General features: G+C 45.8%; 1 protein-coding gene across 1 annotated transcript; it reads right to left on the reverse strand.

Moving 5' to 3' along the window:
- Positions 1–228: 228 nt before the first annotated feature.
- Positions 229–19,274, reverse strand: LOC146341743 (vomeronasal type-2 receptor 26-like). Its single transcript, XM_084807645.1, has 8 exons — positions 19,197–19,274; positions 19,082–19,095; positions 16,702–16,846; positions 15,997–16,067; positions 12,758–12,842; positions 10,411–10,638; positions 4,104–4,230; positions 229–1,130 (listed from the first exon to the last, which is right to left on the reverse strand). The coding sequence occupies exons 1-8, from the start codon at positions 19,272–19,274 to the stop codon at positions 229–231; spliced, it is 1,650 nt and encodes a 549-aa protein (XP_084663771.1).
- Between the last annotated feature and the right edge of the window lie 3,187 nt (positions 19,275–22,461).

The following is a 22,461-nucleotide window of genomic DNA, read 5'->3' on the forward strand; positions in this document are numbered from 1 at the left end:
TCTGTAGTCACCAGCAATGGCCTCAAGCTGATCATTGCTAGGAAGGAATTCTGATATGCTCAGAAGGAAAAACATACAACCAATTTGCATAGATCAGATCCCACATTTTTCAATATAATAGGCAGCCCTGTTCAGGGGTGAAGTAGGACCACTATTTGTTATTCATAAGCAATTCACAACAAATATTCACACATTTTGGAAAAAGGAAACAGTTTCTGGCATTCCTTGTTAGTTTTTTGTCCTTATTATTTTCTCCCTGATGTTCAGGTGGGGCCTGAACACCATGATGTAGCATTTAGGGAAAAAGATGCAAGAAAGTAAGCCAGCGCTGGAAGTTAGGATAGAGAAGATCTCGACAGCCACCAGGTATTTCCCTTTGGTACTCAGATAGGCAGGAACAAAGGAGAGCCAAGTGCTGCAAAAGACCAACATGCTGAAAGTGATAAATTTGGCCTCATTGAAACTGTCTGGCAACTTCCTGGCTGGAAAAGCTACTGTGAAGCTGACAATGGCCAGAACGCCCATGTAGCCCAGAACAGAGTAGAACATGGTGACTGAACCTTCATTGCATTCTGCTACAATTTCCCCAGTCAGTGAATGCATGTCCATATCTGGGAATGGAGGAAATGTACTTAGCCAAATCAAGCAAATTCCTGTTTGAATAGAGGAACAGGAAATGACTATCAAATTGGCCACGCTTTTCCCTACCCATTTCCTCATCTTGGATCCTGGTTTGGTAGCCATGAATGCCAGAACCACAGTGATGGTTTTTGCCAAAAGAGCAGAAAGAGCAACTGAGAAGATGATGCCAAAAGCTGTTTGCCGGAGAAGGCAAGTTATCTTCTTTGGCTGTCCGATGAACAGCAAGGAGGAGAGGAAGCAGCAAAGGAGGGAGATGAGCAGGATGTAGGTGAGGCTCCGGTTGTTGGCTTTGACTATGGGAGTGTCCTGGTGCTTCACAAAGTTTGCAAGTACCAAAGCTGTGATCACAGCAAGAGCAACAGCAGACAAAGACAATGAAATCCCCAAAGGTTCCTCATAGGAGAGATAGCTTATAACCTTGGGAAAGCATTGATCCTGTTCTAAGTTTGAATAGTGATCTTCTGAACATTCAATACAGGAATCCATATCTGGAAACAAAAAGAAGTACTTTTTAATAAGGGATAGAGAGCAGATGCAATCTGAGAAGATGGTAGAGGCCTTTAAAGTAACTTGTCTTGAATTATTCATATATCCTATCCCTATCAGAGAGCATTGCCGAAATGCCTTAATCCATGCCTGGAAAAGAAAAGAAAAAAATGCCTCTGATATAGGGATGTACGAATCCCTTACCTGGCTCCACACAAGGACATCCACGGTGGGGGGGAGGTGCTCCGTCCCTCCCCCCGGAATCCTCCCTGGCTGGCTCTGCTCTGCGGCGGCTCCACAGAGCCACCGGCCAGGGCCATCAGCAGCCGGAGTTCCGGCCGGGCTGCTGTGGCCGCAAATGGTGGCCGTCGTAGCGGCTGCCATTTGCATCCTTCCAGGCTGCCGTGATAGGCCACGTAAGTATTTACGTAGCCTATTACGGTAAAGGAAGCCACGCAAATGGCATAGTGGCCACCATTTGCGTCCCTGCTCTTTGCCGTGATAGGCTATGTAAATACTTACGTAGCCTACCACGGCTGCTTCCAAGGACGCAAATGGCGGCTGCAGCAGCCCAGCCACAGCCAGCCAGGAAACCATCCACCGCTGTTGGAGCCGCTGCTGCCGCCACTGGAGCTGCCGCTGCATCTGCCCCAGGGCAGTTCCATTGTGAGGGGATTTCGTGGGGTGGCGGGGGGCTGGAGGCTGTTCCGCCATGTATTCTGGGGGTCGGATTCTAATGAATCTGTCCTCACTGGAATCCGTGGAGGAATTCTCTGACATCTAGGGATGTCCAAAACACTTACCTGGTTTCGTCCAGGGACATCCACGGTGGGGGGTAGGTGCTCCGTCCCTCCCCCTGAAATCCTCAGTGGGGGGGAGGCAATCCATTCCACCCCCCTGGAATCCTGCCTGGTCAGCTCCACTCTGCTGCCAGGCTGCGGAGCCGCCAGCCAGGCCAACCTGCAGCGGGGCCTCCAGCTGCTGCCGGGCTGCTGCGGATGCACATCGGCAAATGGCGTCCTGAGTAGGGGATGCCATTTGCGTCCCTATGGGGACATATTTAAATATGTAAATATTTGTGTAGCCTATCACGGCTAAAGCGGGGACACAAATGGCAACCCCTACACCATTTGTGTTTCCATTTCTCCATGATAGGCTATGTAAATATTTACGTAGCCTATGACGGCTAAAACGGGAATGCAAATGGCGTCCCCTACACCATTTGCTTTCCCGCTTTAGCTGTCATAGGCTATGTAAATATTTACATAAATATTTAAATAGCCTATCACGGAGAAAACAGAAATGCAAATGGCGTCCCCTACACCATTTGCTTTCCCGCTTTAGCTGTCATAGGCTATGTAAATATTTACATAAATATTTAAATAGCCTATCACGGAGAAAACGGAAATGCAAATGGCGTAGAGAACGTCATTTGTGTCCCCACTTTAGCCGTGATAGGCTACGTAAATATTTACGTAGCCTATCATGGGCTATTATAGGGATGCAAATGGTGTCCCCTACTCGGGATGCCATTTGCGTCAGCAGCAGCCTGGCAGTGGCTGGAGCTACCACCGCCGCCACAGCTGCTGCCGCAGCTGCCATCAGGTAGGCTCTGTTCCAGGGGGCTTTCGCGGGGTGGTGGGGTGGGTTGCTTCGTTCTGCCACCAATTCTGAGGGGGGTAAATTCACTGGAATTCGCCCCCCCCCCGGGATCTGTGATGGAATTCTCTAACATCCCTACTGATATCCCTACTGAATAGAGGTGAAAGAAAACACACCAATCCAATAGTAATCTAATACTGACTTTCCCACATCTGATCTCCAGAGAGGGAGAAACTATCCCCCAGTGCTTCAGAGTTTATAGGTCACTTCACTCTCATTCCTGTTCTGTATCTTTTGTCTCCTCAAAGTTCTTCTACTGTTTCCCACTCACACCTAGCTTGCCCCCGCCTTGCTGGAGGGGGTGAATAAGGATGAGTCATCTTCTCTAACCATCTCCAAGCCATCCTGGGGGATTGTTGTTCAAATTCCTTAACGGAAGGTGTGCTTGGAAACTTTGCCTCTTACTATTAAGGAATACGTCTGGTCATTCTGGCCCTATTAATCTTGCCAGGTTAACCCCAGAATTAAGGTTATCTCATCTTGGGTCAAACTCAAACAAGCCAGGAAATTGGAAGCTAAGGGTGATGATTTGTCTTTCTGCCTGTTGTCTATCCATCTATAAGTGTATATAGCAAAATTTACACAGATACTATAATTATCCCCCTGGCTCCTAGCTTTGCATATGGAGTGGTTTCTTTTTATTTTGTATTATGTAAGAAACATTGAATTATTGGGCTCCCACAGAGTCTGCACTGCTACTTGATGACACAGCACTGTGTTCTTTGTCAGTAGCTGGCTATATATATATATATATCTTCCTTCTTTCGTTTATGTTTGAAGCACATTTCCAACTGAAAGAAACCATCAATCCAATGTTTAGACTAGTGTCAAAATGTGTGACCAAGCATACCTAGGCCTGAATGTAAAAGAGAGGTCTGTATTCTTGTATAACAAGACCTCTTCCTATAGCCAGATATTCAAGGATCAGTAACATTTTCTTACTCCTTCCAGACCAAAGGCCATGCACATTTGTATTACACTGGTTTTGCTGGATATGGTGGTATAAGATGTATGCTTGACATCTGATTTCGGGGGGCCGAATACTCTGGCATTCGGCCTCCCAGAGATCTGTGGCGGAATTTTCGTACATCCCTATCAAAATGTGTGACCAAGCATACCTAGGCCTGAATGTAAAAGAGAAGTCTGCATTCTTGTATAACAAGACCTCTTCCTATAGCCAGATATTCAAGGATCAGTAACATTTTCTTACTCCTTCCAGACCAAAGGCCATGCACATTTGTATTACCCTGGTTTTGCTGGATATGGTATGAGATGCAGTATGCTTGACATCTATGAAGAACCATGATTCCTACCAGTCTGATTAGAAATTTTCCCTTGAGGACACGGGGCACAATCATAGCAGCAAAATGGCTCCCCTTCCTTCTTTTTCCTGATGTGACCAGGATGGCAGTTGTCATTGCACACAGAAATGGGCAGCACCTAATCAGAAACATCAGTGGAGAATGGACAGGACGGGGAAAAGGTGTTTTGATCATTATGGTTTCACTTGCAGGTGTAAAGTATCAAGGTGATCTAAATTGGATAGATGCTTAGGCCCTTTTAGAGCCTAACAGATCCCCATCATGGACCCGGCTTGGCTTGCATTTTTGCAAGCCGAGCTGCATGATAGTTCCTGAAACTCAAGAACTTTAGTGGAGGGGGGGGTGAAGTCACAGGTGGATTAGTGCCAAATCCTGGCCATGAATAGCACAATTTGCACAAAATTGCAGCTTAGACCATTTGCAGCTATGATTTTTATGCAAATTGTGCTATTTCTGGCTGTGATTTTGCACAAGTCAGGATTTGTGCAACCCTTCTGCCAAAAAAAGCATGCGTTGGCTTGACTCATTGCATGCCAAATCAGGCCAGCTTGGGATCGCGCCGGCGTGAAGGGGCCTGAGTGACCATGTTGATGGCTTGTGGCACCTCACCATGTCACAGTGCAGCAAGATCCAGGCCACCCACCTCGTGCCCCGAGACAAAGTCCAAATGAACCGTGAGTCCTGCCCTATGCATTAGGTCAATGTCAAACCGAGACAACCGCATAGTTGTCATAGAGGGCATGAAATCCTCAGCTGGTCCTGTTAAGGCAGCATCAGCGTGGATGTTCAATTCCTCCAGTACCATAGTTCTAGGGTTCTCCAACACCACATCTGAGACCCCTCAGCCAGCTTTGCCAGGGAAGCCATTGGGCAGCAGTGTGGGCAGCCAGTTTCCCAATATTCCCAATCTGTCTCTTTGCCCAAGACAAGGTACAGGCACTCCTAGCCCAAACTAAGGTGGAGGATTTTGCCAGTGATCAATATGAAACTGTTATGGATAAAGGTCACCACCCCCACCCTCATGCTTGTTTTTCTACCCTGTGTGTGTATATATGAGTGTTTTTGTATCACCACCATCAATCAGGTGTCACTCTTAGGGTTGGCGGAGAATTTCTCTCTGAAACTTCGGGGGGCCGAGCGCCAACGTGTTCGGCCCCCCAAACAAGTTTCGGGGAGAAATCCTCCGCACCCCCCCGCCCCCCGCACCCCCCCCGGGACTTACCTTCGCCGAATGTCCCTCCTGGCGGCGGGTCCGGCCGGCGGTTCGGCGGGTGTTCAAGCGGGGCGGGAGCGGCAGCCGGTCTTTCAACCGGCTGCCACCGCCGCCATTGCAAACAAAGAAAAAAACAACAACAGCCCCCTGATAGGCTACGTGACAATTCACGTAGCCTATCATGGCTAGATTTGCAAAGTCAGCCGTGATAGGCTACGTCTATCGTCACATAGCCTATCACGGGTGACTTAAAAAAAAAAAAAAGTTTGTACGGATAATGGCGGCCCCCATAGGGAGCCGCCATTCCCGTTCCTTATTTGGTCGCTGTAGTCTACGTAAAGATTTACGTAGACTATGGCAAAAATAAGGGCAACGCTATTTGCGTTGCCCTTATTTTCGCCATAGTCTACATAAACATTTACGTAGACTACAGCGACTAAATAAGGAATGCGAATGGCGGCTCCCTATGGGGGCCGCCATTAGCATACGCGCTTTTTTTTTTTTTTAAAGTCACTCGTGATACGCTACGTGACGATTGATGTAGCCTATCACGGCTGACTTTGCAGATCTAGCCGTGATAGGCTACGTGAATCGTCATGTAGCCTATCAGGGGGCGTTTTTTTTTTTTTTTTTTAACTTCCACGTTCGCAGCCGGGCGAGGTGGGAAGCCTCCTCCCCGGCCTGAATTTCGGCCGGGTGAGGCGGGAAGCCTCCCCCCTGGCCTGAATTTCGGCCGGGCCGAGGCGGGAAGCCTCCCCCCCCCCGGCCTGAACTTCGCGGGGGGACCAGCGAAGCGCCTCCCCCCCACCGCGAACGTCCTTTGAGGACAGGTAAGTGACTTTCGTCCACCCCTAGTCACTCTCCTCTATAGGGAATTGCTGTGGTATCCCTTATGATAAGTAAAAACAACAACAACAACGCTTTGTTGTGGCAGTGCATGTATGTTTTAGGTGCATGTATGTGCCATGGCTGAGCCAACTCAGCTCTCCCTGCTTTTCCACCTTATTCGGTGGATGTGAAATGGGGGTGGGGGTCCATTTTTTGTTCTTTTAAAAAAATCAACCAAGACCAATGCCTGCACAAAACAAACTATGATTTGCAGGTGACATGCCTGATAATGGCACATATATACTGGCAGCACACAGATATATGCGGTACGTGATAGGAGAGTACCTTCAAAGGCAGGGGGCAGGGGTATTTGAATGTTCTTTAAGAAAGCCTGAAGTTCCCGAGATGTTCAAGGAAAGTGTGTGTGTGTGTGTGTGTGTGTGTGAGAGAGAGACAGAGAGAGATGGGTAGTTGTGTTGGTGGGGTTGGCAGAAAATTATTTGGAGGCGTTATACCAGTTAGAAGCAATCTGTTTGTATCTGAAGCCCTAGGCATGCATTCACTGGATGGTGTGTAGGGGTAATGTGGGGAGTGGGATATGGGCACGTATGTAAGCCCTGTCCCCAGTGTCACCGTGGGTCCATTTAGCCCTTCACGTATTGTGCACAAATGTCAGAATAGGTCTCCGCAAGCACATTCCTGTTTGGCAATGGAAAGTGGAGTCAGGGCTGTCTGATTCAGAGTGGGACCACAGCAGGGGGGTAGGGGGAAGTGTTAAAGTCCCCTAGGCATCCCAATGCTAGTGTCCCAATCTGTCTAGTAACGTATGGCCTGATGTTTTGAAGTCACATCCCATAAATAAAGGCATAGGCATTGAAGCAGAATGTCCTTGATTTCCTCTGCAAACTCCTTTGAAAACATGGATGTACTTGCAGTATTGTAGCTCCATAATGACACTCCACATGCATGACAAACCTTCACAAGCATTTGTTGCCATACAGTCAGGGCCACAACTATTGGAACAAGGATAACTGTTTTGGCAGTTGGCCTCTGTACACCACCACATTGAAGTTGAAGGGAAACACACCCAGATGGGAGCGAAGTCAGGACTTCCAGCTGTAATTCAAGGCGTTTGGCAAAAGTGGGGCACTAACCATTCAGGAAGGACAGCCAGTGGCATAAGCACACCCCCATCGTTGGTGGCTCATAAGTAATGGAATGAATGGCTGACAAGCAGCTGCATGGCCAGTGTGGCCTGTTTCCTGGGTACCCCATGACCAATCAAGCAGATAAAAGGCATGAAGGTGGTTCTGAGTGTTACATTTGCATTTGGTAGCTGTTCACTGGAACTCCTAACATGAGGTCCAAAGAGGTGTCCATGTAGGGATGTACGAAAGTTCCGCCACGGATCTCAGGGAGGCCGAATGCCAGCGCATTCGGCCCCCTGAAATCGGTAGCAGAACAGCCCGCCCCCACCGCCCCTCCCCGGGACGAGACTTACCTTGGGCAGATCTTCCTGGTGGCGGCAGCTCCGGTGGCGGCTCTGGCAGCAGTTCGGCGGCAGCGGTGGTTCGACCGGCTGCTGCCACCACCATTTCCAGGTTAAAAAAAAAAACAAAAACGTGATAGGCTACATAAAGATTTACGTAGCCTATCATGGCTAGATATTAAAAAAACACCATGATAAGCTATGTAAATCTTTACGTAGCCTATCACGGCTGACTTAAAAAAACACAAAAAATGTGCCTAAGAAAATGGCGGTGGCCATGGCCGCCACCATTTGCATTCCTTATTTTGGCACATCTTAGTCTACGTAAACATTTACGTAGACTAAGATGGCGAAAAAAAGAGGAATGCAAATAGAGTAGATTTTTAAAAATCAGCCGTGATAGGCTACGTAAACATTTACGTAGCCTATCACGGCTGACTGCAGGGATGCAAATGGCAGCGGCTACGGCCGCCGCCATTTGCGTCCCTGCTAACCAGCGGCCGGATGTCCGGCTGCTGGCGGAGCCGACCGGTGTCTCCGCAGAATCGCTGCAGAGCAAAGCCGGCTGGCCAGGATTCCGGGGGGGGGGGAGGAACAGAGCACCTCCCCCCCCGGTCAGGATTCCGATGGGAGGGATGGAATGCCTCCCCCCCACCATCAACTTAATCCACAGAAAGGTAAGTCACTTTTGTACATCCCTATGTCCATGCGAGTGAACAAGGCCATCATTAGGCTGAAGAAACAAAATAAACCCATCAGAGAGACAGCAAAAACATTGGGATTGGCCAATACAACAGTTTGGAACTTCCTGAAAAAGAAGGAATTAACTGGCAAGCTCAGCAACAGCAAAAGACCTAGAAGACCATGGAAGACAACTACAGTGGATGACCGCAAAATTCTGCTCTTGGTGAAGAGGAACCCTTTCACAACATCTAGCCGGGTCAAGAACACTCTTGAGGAGGTAGGCATGTCGTTGTCAACATCTACAGTCAAGAGACAGCTTTATGAAAGTAAATACAGAGGCTTCACAACAAGGTGCAAACCACTGGTAATGCTCAAGAACAGACAGGCCAGATTAGCCTTTGCCAGCAAACACCTAAAAAAGCCTGCCCAGTTCTGGAATAAGATTCTTTGGACTTATGAAACCAAGATGAACTTGTGCCAGAATAATGGGAAGAGAAAAGTTTGGAGAAGGAAAGGAACAGCTCATGATCCAAAGCATACCACATCATCTGTCAAACATGGTGGAGACAGTGTTATGGCCTGGGCATGTATGGCTGCCAATGGAACTGGGTCACTGGTGTTTATTGATGACCTCACTGCTGATCAAAGCAGCAGGATGAATTCTGAAGTGTATAAGGCTATACTTTCTGATCAGATTCAGCTGAATGCTGCCAAACGGATAGGACGCCGCTTCATCTTGCAGATGGATAATGACCCAAAACATAAAGCAAAAGCTACCCAAGAGTTTCTCAAGGCAAAGAGGTGGGAAGTTCTTCAATGGCCAAGTCAGTCACCTGATCTTAACCCAATAGAGCATAATTTTCACTTACTAAAGGCAAGTCTGAAGGCAGAAAGACCCACAAAGAAGCAGCAGCTGAAGGCAGCTGCAGTAAAGGCCTGGCAAAGCATCTTGAGGGAGGAAACTCAGCATTTGGTCATGTCCATAGGTTCCAGACTTCAGGCGGTCACTAACTGCAAAGGATATTCAACCAGGTATTAAAGGCGATCCTTATGTTTGAAACAATGTTGGTTTGTTCCATTACTTATGAACCACCAACAATGGGGTGTGTGTGTATGCCACTGGTCAGAACCTCGCCAAACCAAAGAAAGGCAAGCCTCAGCTAGGAATGTGAGAACCCACACCAGCTTGGGTCCTCCGGGCGCCCGCTGAAGCATCGCCCCTGCTGGCTTCCCTTCGGACCTGTGCTTGGGCCACCCACAAGCTCGGCAGGCTGCCAGGACTCACCATGATCCTGTCCGGTGAGTGCCTGCCATTTTCCCGCCTTTGGTTTCTGCATAAAAAGGAAAGTTTAAAAAATGTGCATTTATGCACAGTTTAGGGCCAGGAAAGCTTAATATGTGCAATATTAGTGGCATTATACCTCTAATATTGCACGTAGTAAGATTTTCTGGCCCCAAACTGCACATATTTAAATATGCACATTTTTTAAACTTCCTTTTTTATGCAGAAACCAAAGGCAGGAAAATGGTGGGCGCTCACCCGATGGGCTCACGGTGAGTCCGGCAGGGTGCATGCGGGGGGCAAGTGAGGACAGCATCTCGGTGGGCACAGTCTGGGCATCGTGGGGGGGTGGACTTTTGGACCCAGTTGGGTTCCCGCAACATCCCTAGCCTCAGCAATCCTGAATAAATACATCAGTTGATTTCAGCAAAATTTAGAAGTTATATATGAAATGCCATGATGAAATAGGGGAAAAGTGTAAATGTGTCACTTTTCAGCAGATTTTAACTCCTTGTACCTGTGGAAATTTTTTATCACAAGTCTCTACAATTGTAGACCTCATCAGGTAGAAAGTGGATATCATGTATCACTTTTTTATAATCAGTAGAACTTTGAGGCTTATACTGGTGGAACTTGTGTGTGGGTGACTCACCTTAACGAAAAAGGCACTCCCCCAACTCTGTAATTTATATTGTATTTCTTTTGTTGCACACTACCTGTTTATGTTGAACGTGAAAGGTGGTGTAAAGTATTTTGAAACAATCAAGTTGTGCTACATCTGGCAAGATCCTTGCTGTCTCACCTGCTTGAACGTCCTAGGCCACACGATGCTTTTATCATGGACTGTTAACTTTTTTCCAGGAGGAGCTACTGGATTGAACATTCCCACTTTAACTCTCAGAAAGGATTGATTTGGGAAAATTACCCAGTTTGTAACATCGAATCCTGTGACTGCTTCTCCATTTTCATCAAACTCTACTGCCTCCCCTGCACTGTTGTTGAATGAGATGCCCCTCAGAAACGGATGGAGCTAAATTCAAAGACAAAAACACACAAATGGACAACAAAGTATTTTCATGATCACGCTGACAAGTACCTATCCTAGGAAGGTTGAGATTATCTTACATCAGTCTGGGTCTTGCTTTCTCACTATTTTACTGTGGCTAGAAGGATGAAAAACCTTTCCCTTGGGAAGAGTCATCTGCCCCATTTCCTAATCAGGTAGAAATAGAAATTTGTGGCAGATCATTTTGGGTAACTGGGAATTATGGTATGCCCCTCACTCCATTTTGTCTTAATGTGCCCTTCTGGAAAAAATAAGTTACTGGCCAGGATTCTATAGAAAAGGAAAAGGAGATGGAGACACTGAGCAAAGTGATATCTATTAACCTTAACCTTAAACCTAATAACTCCTATGCATGACTTTAAGAAATGCTCCATTGAGAAAAGCTGGGATTGGGAAGAGCTTCATGTGTAACTTCTGAGGCTTTTAGTGTAAAGAGGACATAATACCACAGGCACTGGTACCAGCTTATCCTCTACACAGCCACCTCCCTATCCAAACAAAGAAAAGATGTGGCTTTGATTGGAAATACCTGCCATGCCACCTCATTCCAGGGCACTAGCTTTCTTCCAGACTCCCATAATTTGTGTTTGGATCTTGATACATACATGGAATGTAAAGCATGTGCTACAGCAAGGGCAGCATTGTAAACATTGTAGCTGTGACCAGTCATACTCATCTCAAAGAAAGTTCCAGGAAGGCTCTCCAGTTTCTCGTCCTCACTGCAGTCTTTCTTCAGCACTCTACTCTCACGGGATTGTTTCAATGAACAGTTAAAGGCCTTCTCCCAGAATACCTTGATGAAGTCATCTTCTTTTGCCCAGGAAGGATTTACACTCTGAAGAAATTGCCTGAATCCAAATGGGTCCTTTGAGTGGACTGAGAAGGATAGCATACCATGCAAGGATTGTATATCGTGACCCATTAAAATGGTGCTTGCTGTGAAATCCCAGTATGTTGTCATAATCCATAACTTACTTATTGGTGAATCCAGGCCTGATCTCTGAATTAATAAGCTTATTGTAATTATATCTGAATGTGCATTCGGCAAGAAACACACTGGCTTTGCTTTCCATGAAAGCTGAATGTCCTTCCAATTCACTCTGCAATGACCATGCCTTTCCCCCACGTTTTCCAAAGGTTGTCATTTTTTCTATAAAGGTAACACAGATGCCTCCCTGTGAAAGCATTGGCAGTAATTTTTGCAAACGCCATTCTGCATGCATATTATCCAGAGTAAAGAGCCCAATCCATGTCCAGTTGAAATGCACAAGTAACTGGACAACCCCAAAGTACTGATGAGCATCGTTTGGGACCATCTGGTATAAAGTATGAGATAGTGCTTTGTCACCCCAGGCTGGGGAAAAAGGTCCAGTAGTGAGCTGAAATAGAATGCAGAGACATTTTATGAATGGAATAACATCTGTATGTGAGTGGTGTGTGCACATGAAATCAGTTCTAGCAAAAACCTGATCGGGTGAGATTCCTACATGGATAAATATGGTCTAGAACTCAAAAGCTGCAGGTGAGATTTTACATAAATGTAGGTGATTACAGAAGAGGCTTATCTAAACCTTCATTGCTGATGCTGACGTGCTAGTTGAATGTGCAGGGATTTTTAAACATTTTATTTTTACAATCATCTTGATTCGATTATTTGCGTGTTGAAAAGATTTGTAGGATGCACTTCCCTAAATGTATGGGGGAAGTAACGTACAAGAAAAAGCTAAGAACACCATCACAAAATGACAATTAATATGTTTAAAAATCATGCGAATGGTAAAAGAATTTAGCACAGTGGATTGAGCCTGTTCAGTCAGCCAGTTCACATTACATGCTGGAATGCTGGCCCAACCATGCAACAGGGTGAGGCGCTTGTGAGCTGGTGAAGTGGGGTGAGGAAGAAATTGCACCACGCCGTTCTGCTCCCTTCCCCACCGCCCCTACAAGGAGGGCCCACCTCAGTGGCCTCCAGTGGGTGCTCTGTAGAACCCGCTCAGCCGCTCTCCTGCCTTGGCAATTGCTGTGATGGGAGAACACTCTGCAGGGCTCTCTAGAGCATCTGCCTGCCCTCTCCTTCACTCACCCCAAGGAAATGGAACAAGTGGCCACAGAACTCTTGGGAGACCCGGGTGAGATCGTGCAACACCTGTGTGAACTCCAGGGAGAGCCTACATGCAAGCAGCAAACATAAAGGTAAGGCAGGCACAGGCTGGGGGAATGGGATGGTGTTGATCTACCTTGCACAGGACCTGCTGGAATGAGAAACACAGTGTCTTTGCAGGCTTACGTAGCAGACACCACTCCTTTAGCTGCCCGGGTGTTCAGCCACGTAGGCGTCAATAGTTAAGATTCAGTATGTTTAATTCTTCCTGGAAATGGATTCACGGTTAATGTTGCTGTTAAGGAGTCTGTGGCTGGAGTGTATTGCACTAGCTGTGACTCATCTGTTCTGGCTTCCTGTTCACCTCTGAGGCAAATTCAACGTGCTGGTTTGACCTACAAAGCACTTCATAGCTTGGGGTCATGGTACTTCATGGTACACCAGTTCCCTTATGTGCCTACTCATGGCCAAAGAGGCCCTCCTCCGTGTGTCCCCTTTTTCTGAGCTTTGGGGTGGTGGTGGCCTTTTGGGTGATGCCACCAGGTTTCATGCTGCCCCTCCCAAGGGTAGGGATGGCAGAGAATTCTGCCACGGACTCCAGTGAGGCTGGATTCTAAGAATCTGGCCCCCCGAGTCCGCAGCGGAACAAAAGACTCACCTCTGCCAACTGGGGGAATCCACGCGGGCCAGATCCTACCTGCTGCCAGCCATCCTCTGCTGGCCACTGCTGACTGTCCCATGCACTGATGTCTGTCTTCAGACACAAATAGCGTCGAGTGTAGTGGATGCCATTTGCGTCCCTACCTTTGCTGAAATAGGCTATGTAAATCTTTTATCTTTTATTATCTAAAGATTTATGTAGCTTATCACAGCAAAAGGCAAGGATGCAAATGGTGCCTGAAGACCGGCAGTCTGGTAGCAGATGGACCTGCCTGGTGGCTCTGTGGCCTCGCAGTGGGCCGGGGAGGATTCCGCGCAGGGATGTCAGAGAATTCCACTACAGATTCCAAGGAGGCCGAATTCCAGTGAAGTTGGCCCCCCAAAATCCATGGTGGAGCGAAGACCCCCCCCTTCACCCCGCGAAATGCATGCAGAATGGAGCTCTTACCTATTGCCGTTCACGGTGCCTTGCGAATGGTGGCTGCATCTGCAGCCGCCATTCGCCTCCCCACTTTTGCCGTGATAGGCTACATAAGTATTCACATAGCCTATCATGGCTAATGCAGGGACACCATTTGTGTCCCTGTGGAGGCAGTGATAGGCTATGTAAATACTTACGTAGCCTATCATGGCAAAAGGCAGGAACGCAAATGGCGGCCGCCGTAGCCGCTGCCATTTGCGTCCCTGTATTTTGCCGTGATAGGCTACATATATATTTATGTAGCCTATCATGACATAAAAAAGGGGCGCAAATGGCGTAGCGGCCGTCATTTGCACCCCTGTCTTTTGCCGGGATAGGCTGCTACATAAATATTTATGTAGCCTATCACAGCTCAGCAAAGGGACGGAAATGTTGGCCACTACGCTGGCCACCATTTGCATCCGCAGGCCTGCAAATTTCGCAGACCTACGAATGCACCTGGCTGGCGGCTACGCAGAGTGCCACGGAGCAGAGCTGGCCAGGGTAGGATTTCGGGGGGAGGTGTGGAGCGCCTTCCCACCACCACGGATGCCACGAATCGAAACAGTAAGTGACTTCCATACATCCCTAATTCCGGGGGGAAGAATGGATTGCCTCCCCCCCCACACAGACCCCCCGGCGGATTCAGAGGTGAGTTCCGTACACCTCTACCCAAGGGAAGATCACTTGCTGTCAAAATTGTATCACTTCCATCACAGGTTAGGGCCTTGTTTGTCCTTTTAAATCGATGATATCTAATCTCTATTACATTTTTTAGGTTTTAGCGTTGGTATTATGTGTTTTTAGATTGTCATTTCTGTTGTATTTCGTTATGTTTACTTTTGTACTACTTTCTCTCATACTGGCTTTGCATTGTCTTTCTGTTGTGTTTATACTGATGTTTGCTGCTTTCCTCTGGAGTTTTGTTACACTTTATTGCGTCATTGTCTGTTTTGTATGACACCTCAGGAATTCTTTTGATTGAATATAAATACAAAGAATCACAACCATAATCATAATAAAAGTAGCTGGAAATATATATTTAGTGTGACATTTTCCAGTGATAAACCCAGATGCTATATTCTTTACTAACTGAACTTCCTGAGAAGTCTTCAAAGGTAGCCTCACATTCATTGCATTACAACATTCCAGCCTGGAGGTGCATTGAGATCAGTGGCTGGGCTATTTCTGTCTAGGAGTTAGACAGTGTGTGTCACAGAACAGAAGTGTGCATTCATTTGAAAACAAGAAAGAAAAAGAAGCATGAAACAAATGTTTCCTCATTTGTTTAAGGTTTTCACTGTAACAAGAATTAACAAGGAAAGAAAAGAAAAGAAAAGAAAAGACAACAAGGAATGTGAAAAACAAATGCCTTCATTTTCATTTTCACATTTATTTCACATTTGTTTTTCAGCAATCTGCATGCAATATTCCCTGGGGGAACAGTAGGTAACTTGGATAGAAAAGACCAAAATTACAAGCAGGAGAAACAGGACAGGCCAGTTTTTTCTGCCTTGTTGTCTCACAGCCAGTAGCATGGAAGTGGAGGTAGGGATGTGAGGGCCTGGGAAAAAAGATGGAAATATTCAGAAATAAACTAGGCTTTTTTGTTTTTTATCAAAAAAAAATGAAAAATCACCCAGGTTTGGATTATGAAATATTTCCTTTTAGAATTATGACTACAATATTGAAGAAAAGGTATTCATATATTGCTACCTGGTCATTAGTCTCCCAAAATGTTTTCTAAAAACTATGTAATTGGGTGACCTTTATAGGAAGCCCAGAAATGTTATCTTTCTGAAAATGTTGAACCCTTAGTGGAGGGATTATTTTACAAAATCATCTCTATATATTTCCTAGCACAGTTATTTGAACCATTCCATATTAAAATTATCCATCTAATATAATTTTGACTGATAGACCTGTAGAAACATTTAGGAATGCTCTAAGATTCCCAGCATGTCAGTAGGGTCATTATATTATAATATGCGAAGGAAATGTGTATTCTTGATGGTTTGGGTTTTGTGCTACCGGGTTCCGTGTTTCTTGGCTTGTTGGGGGACAGTGGTGCAAGGAGGGTTGGGCTTCAGTGCCTGTGTACCAAGGCCCCAAATGACCACTCAGAAAGCAGCGGGTAATGGGGACACTGGCAAGCAGGTCCTGCATCAGCACCTGGGGTGGGATGGGCATGCAGGGCCCACTGGGTTTGATGTTACTTGCGCAGTGTCCTTTCTTCTTATTATACAGCATCTTAGGGTTGGGGGCAGCCAACAGGGCAGATGCTCATTTTATTATTTGTACTTTAAAAATATATTACTCTTTTTGACACCAAACTGGAGCTTATTCCCAAGCAAATTTGTCTAGCATCAGGGCAGCAGAAGCAAACTGCATTTTCTTCTGCTTGACATGATAGCGCTACGATTTAAGAGAGTTTAAAATGCAAAACTGCACATGCTCAGAGCATTTCCTTTTTCTCAGGGCTGGTAAAGAGGAAGTTCTTCTTGTTTTATTTGCTATTACAGATCAGGAATGTAGAGCCAGTTGTGCATTACGGAATGGTGAGGAGGGGAGAAGGGAGATGTCAGTTTTATGCTAATTAACCATCATGGCCAGTCATACTCACAACCCCGCCCCCGCATCAGAACATTAAGTCCAAGGTCTGCAAGTATGGACCTGCAGTGCTGGCTGGTGATAGGCAACACTTTGCCTGTGGTCACCACTGTGTCCCCTTACACCCACCGCTGTGCTCACCAAGTTGTCCTGCTTCTCCTGGTTTTTAAGTTCCATTATTTCTAAAGTGTCTTACGAGCGGCTGGGCTCCTTCAGAGTGTGGCGAGGGCCTCTCGCCACTGCCACCTTCAGTTCCCGGGATTGCCACTTGGCTGCACATGTGGCTCAGAGGAATCTTCAGGAAATCACACTGCTGGATGGTTGCAGGCTGACAGTTTCCTCTGCAGCACACCCAGCGGAAAAGGGGAGGGGATGGAAGTTGGACCCCTTTTGCTGCTGTTTGGAAAGATATGACATGGGGGGGCGTTAGAAAGCAGTGAGGACATAAGGAGATCAGCAGAGGGCTAGGGAGGTCAGTGGTAAACCCACAAGGGGATGAGGAAGCCTGTAAGTGGGTTAGGGAAGCCAGCAGAAAGCCATCCTGGGGTCTAGGGATGGCAGCAGGAAGCAGGCCAGGGTCCTGGGAGATCCAGCTTCAGCAGCCTGGGGAGTTGGGAAGGACAGGGCCTGTTTTTGTGAATATATGTATATGAATGTATATGTATATGTTTTGTGAATATATGTATTCATTATGGGTACATAGGGTCCTTAGCTGTGTGCGTGTGTGTAAGAGAGAGCGAGAGAGAAAATGTCTTTGGGTGCTTGTCCAGGGAAAGAGAGTTTCTACATGTGGTGATCTCGTGTGTGTCTGTGTGTGTGTGATGGGAAAGTTTAGGTAGGGATCTGGGGTGTGAGAGAAAAAGAGAGGGGGGAATGGCTGGCAGAGTTATGGGACAGGAAAAAAGAGGGAGAAGAAATAAGCTTCTGTTTGCACAGAAAACTTTGGATTCAAAGGAAGTGTTGTGTGTAGGGGCTCAGATCTCACCTTGTACTCAGTATTCTTGGAAGATTACTTGTCTTTTTTGACTAGCCAGGTCTGCAGCAGCCATTTTAAGGTGGAACCCAGGACAGTTGCACAGAGATCAAATATATCCCCAGATGTGACAGACCCCTGGGTTAGATGCTCTAGCAGTCAATGAAAGTAGTTCTAAAGCCCATACATGACAGTAACACTGTATATCAAACTTCCCCAACCTGCTGCTATCCAGAGGTTTTGGAATACAACTCCCAGCATGCCTGATGATTGGTTGCTGATGGCTGTTGAAGTCCAAAACATCTGGAAGGCTCAAGGTTTTGGAAGGCTAATGTACATTATTCCATTATTTTCAACACATGGAATGGGACAATGTGTGGGTTATCCAACCTATGTTTCTTAAAAGAAGAAAAAAACTACATTTTTTTTTTTAAATGAAACCTATTCCCAGAGTTTTTAATAATGTTCTCAATGGAAATCACCATTAGGGAATATTGTATCTTCTATGAAAAAAATATTTTTTGCCACCAGAATAAATCCTCTATAGCTAAAAGGAACTCAGTAACTAGGTTCCTTTGCAGTAGTGATGGAACTGAAAAAAACACTAGAGAAAACCCTTCTAAATCAGAACAAAATGTAGGGGGTAAGGGACCACAATTCAAATATCAAAGGCTGTTCTTCCTGCCATTATGGGGTGAAGAAGCCGACTCATGTCTACAAACCTACCTGTGGAATCTTATAAGTCTCCAAGATTGTGGCAATCTCAAGGGAAATGAGAGAGTAAATTCCCCCAATGATGGCTATCAAATTGTTCTGCATGTCACATTTGTAGTTCGGGTGGAATTGATGCAGTGTAGAAAGCAGACCAAGCGTGCCCATATAAGTAATCTGTGGGTTGTAGTAGCTCTCATAGATGTGAAACCCCAAGGTGACATTAGGGAAGACTGTGGGATTTTCGTTGATCTCCTTTAGAGCAAACACCAAGGCTAAAATATGCTGGTAGTTCTTCGGCATCACACTGCAATGAAAGTTATGCACCATGTAATAAAATAATACCAATAGCTGAAGCATTTTAGAGATTTTGTTATACCTATGATTAGCTCTGATGGGGCATTGGTTGCTCTCCTGAATTATTATGTGTAGAAGCGTTATTCAAGATTTCATGGCAGTATTTTAGCTCTCTGCTGCTCCTGGAAGTCTTCCTGTAATAACAAAGTCCCTTGCATAACCCCTGAAAACAAAGTCAAAACCGATTTATTAAACTGCTTGCACAGTAGGAGATATACATGGAAGGAGGAGGAGGAGGAGGAGGAGGAGGAGAAGGAGGAGGAGGAGGACCACAACAACCTTGAGTTGACATCCATGGAGACGATTTGGTCAAATGCAATCTCTAATGTGGAATTGGCTTAAAAACATCAGTTCTGACATTGCTAGAATGCACAGGCAATTCTATAATGCTCATTGTCACCACTCTGCATGTCTTCCTATCAAAGAATACTTAGCCAAAGTCATGTGGAAATGGGAGACATTAAGTCCATTGAACATTTAAGAAAACAGATATGATTACACTTTCCCCACACGGTGGATTTCTATGTAGTGCTACCTGTTCTTGGTTTCCTATGGATCAGAAAGAGTTGGAGACTTACGGCATGGTTGGCTGGGACATAAGTGGAGGCAACAATGAATTTCTTGAAAGTAGAAATTCTGCCACCACATACCAGGGCCTCCAGGAGAGAAGTGGCATCCTTCAGCCACCTCACAGTTCTCTGCTCTGGTCTGACATTTTTCACAGTCATCTAATGTCTGTCTCCCTTATGTTAGCTACAGGGGTGTCACTTTCCCCAAGCTCTGATCGATTTCTCAGTAAAAGAAACAAAAAACAACCCACAAAGATGTATCATCTCCTAAGCATTAGCTCCTACTGAGGGAACATCAGCCAGACATCCTAAGGTATTAACCAACAATCTGCCCAAGAAAGGAGTTGATTGGCCAGCTGCTTTAATACCATATAAATGACAGTGAGCATATAAGAAGTAATTTGCTTCATGTACATTATCCAAGGAATCGTTACAACAGTCCTATCAGACAGATTAGAACTGGCCACGAACTTAGAAGGCTATAAAGAGGATTGAACTAATTTACGGAAGATAAGGCTAGCAATGGATAGTACTCATGATGGTGTTACTGGATGTGCTTCTTTTAGTTATGTGTACAAAGCTGCTCATCTTCTAAAAGTCACACATTCATAAAAAGGAACTTCTCAACATTGGCACTAGAGTGTCTTTGGCGAAGGGGGGTAACTCAGATCTGAAAACAATGGTGTATCTCTTTAGCAAACACAAATAAGTATTACAACAAACACATTAGTTTTGGGAAAATACTGTGGAGTGGTAGCACAATTGCAGTTTAGACACCAGAAAAATAAACCATTTGAGCCCTTAATGAAAATGTGGATCATGGGAGATTAGCTGAGTTCTGACGGAGACTGGCTCCAGACCTAAAACTATGCTGTGGATTTGTGCAGAGTGTTCAGCCGGCAGTAAGAAGGGTGTGTGGAGTTAGAAGGATGGGATTAGGTAAGCAGAAGTTATTAAAACATTTGTGAAGGAATATGAAAGGGTTGGGGGTGAACGTAGAGAGCAGGGAGACGAAGGGGTGAGGAAGAAATGGAAGCAGTGACAGATTTTACTTTCTTGGGCTCCAAGATCACCGCAGACGGTGACTGTAGCCATGAAATTAAAAGACGCTTGCTCCTTGCGAGGAAAGCTATGGCAAACCTAGACAGCATAGTAAGAAGCAGAGACATCACCTTGCCGACAAAGGTCTGTCTAATCAAAGCTATGGTTTTCCCAGTAGTAATGTATGGCTGTGAGAGCTGGACGTAAACATTTATGTAGACTACAGCGACTAAATAAGGAACGCGAATGGCGGCTCCCTATGGGGGCCGCCATTCGCGTAAGCGCTTTTTTTTTTTTTTTTTAAGTCACCCGTGATATGCTACGTGATGATTGACGTAGCCTATCATGGCTGACTTTGCAGATCTAGTCGTAATAGGCTACGTGAATCGTCACGTAGCCTATCAGGGGGCTTTTTTTTTTTTTTAACTTTCGCGTTCGCGGCCGGGCGAGGCGAGGCGCCTCCTCCCCGGACTGAATTTTGGCCGGGCGAGGCGGGAAACCTCCCCCCCCAGCCTGAACTTCGCGGGGGGAGCAGCGAAGCGCCTCCCCTCCACCGCGAACGGCCTTCGAGGACAGGTAAGTGACTTTCGTCCACCCCTAGATATAGTCAGAAGGAAAAACATGCCACTAATTTGCATAGATCAGATCCCACACTTTTCATTATAATATGCCCTGTTCAGGGGTGACGTAGGACCACAACTTGTTATTCCTAAGCAATTCAGACCAATTATTCACACATTTCGGAAAAAGGAAACCGTTTCTGGCATTCATTGCTAGTTTTTTGACCTTGTTATTTGCTCTCTGATGTTCTGGTGGGGCCTGAACACTATGATGTAGCATTTAGAGAAAAAGATGCAAGCCAGTAAGCCAGCACTGGAAGTTAGGATAGTGAAGATCTCGACGGCCACCAGATATTTTCCTTTGGTACTCAGATAGGCGGGAACAAAGGAGAGCCAAACGCTGCAAAAGACCAACATGCTGAATGTGATGAATTTGGCCTCATTGAAACTGTCTGGCAACTTTCTGGCTGGAAAAGCTACTGTGAAGCTGACAATGGCCAGAACACCCATGTAGCCCAGAACAGAGTAGAACATGGTGACTGAGCCTTCATTGCATTCTGCTACAATTTCCCCAGTCAGTGAATGCATGTCCATATCTGGGAATGGAGGAAATGTACTTAGCCAAATCAAGCAAATTCCTGTTTGAATAGAGGAGCAGGAAATGATGATCAAATTGGCCACCCTTTTCCCTACCCATTTCCTCATCTTGGATCCTGGTTTGGTAGCCATGAATGCCAGAACCACAGTGATGGTTTTTGCCAAAAGAGCAGAAAGAGCAACTGAGAAGATGATGCCAAAAGCTGTTTGCCGGAGAAGGCAAGTTATCTTCTTTGGCTGTCCGATGAACAGCAAGGAGCAGAGGAAGCAGCAAAGGAGGGAGATGAGCAGGATGTAGGTGAGGCTCCGGTTGTTGGCTTTGACTATGGGAGTGTCCTGGTGCTTCACAAAGTTTGCAAGTACCAAAGCTGTGATCACAGCAAGAGCAACAGCAGACAAAGACAATGAAATCCCCAAAGGTTCCTCATAGGAGAGATAGCTTATAACCTTGGGAATGCATTGATCCTGTTCTAAGTTTGAATAGTGATCTTCTGAACATTCAATACAGGAATCCATATCTGGAAAGAAAAAGTAGTGCTTTTTAATAAGAGATAGAGAGCAGATGCAATCTGAGAAGATGGTAGAGGCCTTGAAAGTAACTTGTCTTGAATTATTCATATATCCTATCGCTATCAGAGAGCTTTGCCCAAATACATCTGCCTTAATCCACGTCTGGAAAACAAAATAAATAAATAAATAAATAAATAAATAAATAAATAAATAAAATATGCCTCTGACATGAGAGAGAACATGGTACTTCATGATGTATTATGGTGATGCATGAACTTTGAGCTAAGACATCTGGGTTTAAATCTCACCTGTGAACCACAAGCTCACCTGGAAGCTGTTCTCTCTCTCTCTCTCTCTCTCTCTCTCTCACACACACACACACACACACACTTAAGAAAATAAGAGCCAGGCTACATCAGGCCAAGGGTCCATCTATTGGAGCATTCTGTTCCCACAATGGCCAACCAGATGCCGGAATGAGAAGTCCACAAGCAGGACATGAGTGCAACAGCACCCTTTCACCCATGTTCCCCAGCAACTCGTGTTGCTCTCTCTCTTTCTCTGGCATCTCTACACCAGCCTAAAATCCTGCATTTAAAATGGGGCTTTCTGCTTCCATTTAAATTCAGGATCACTTT

This window comes from Heloderma suspectum, chromosome 6 (genome assembly GCF_057233095.1).
Source record: "Heloderma suspectum isolate Gila_16-S chromosome 6, 16-S_ref, whole genome shotgun sequence".
NCBI lineage: Eukaryota > Metazoa > Chordata > Lepidosauria > Squamata > Helodermatidae > Heloderma > Heloderma suspectum.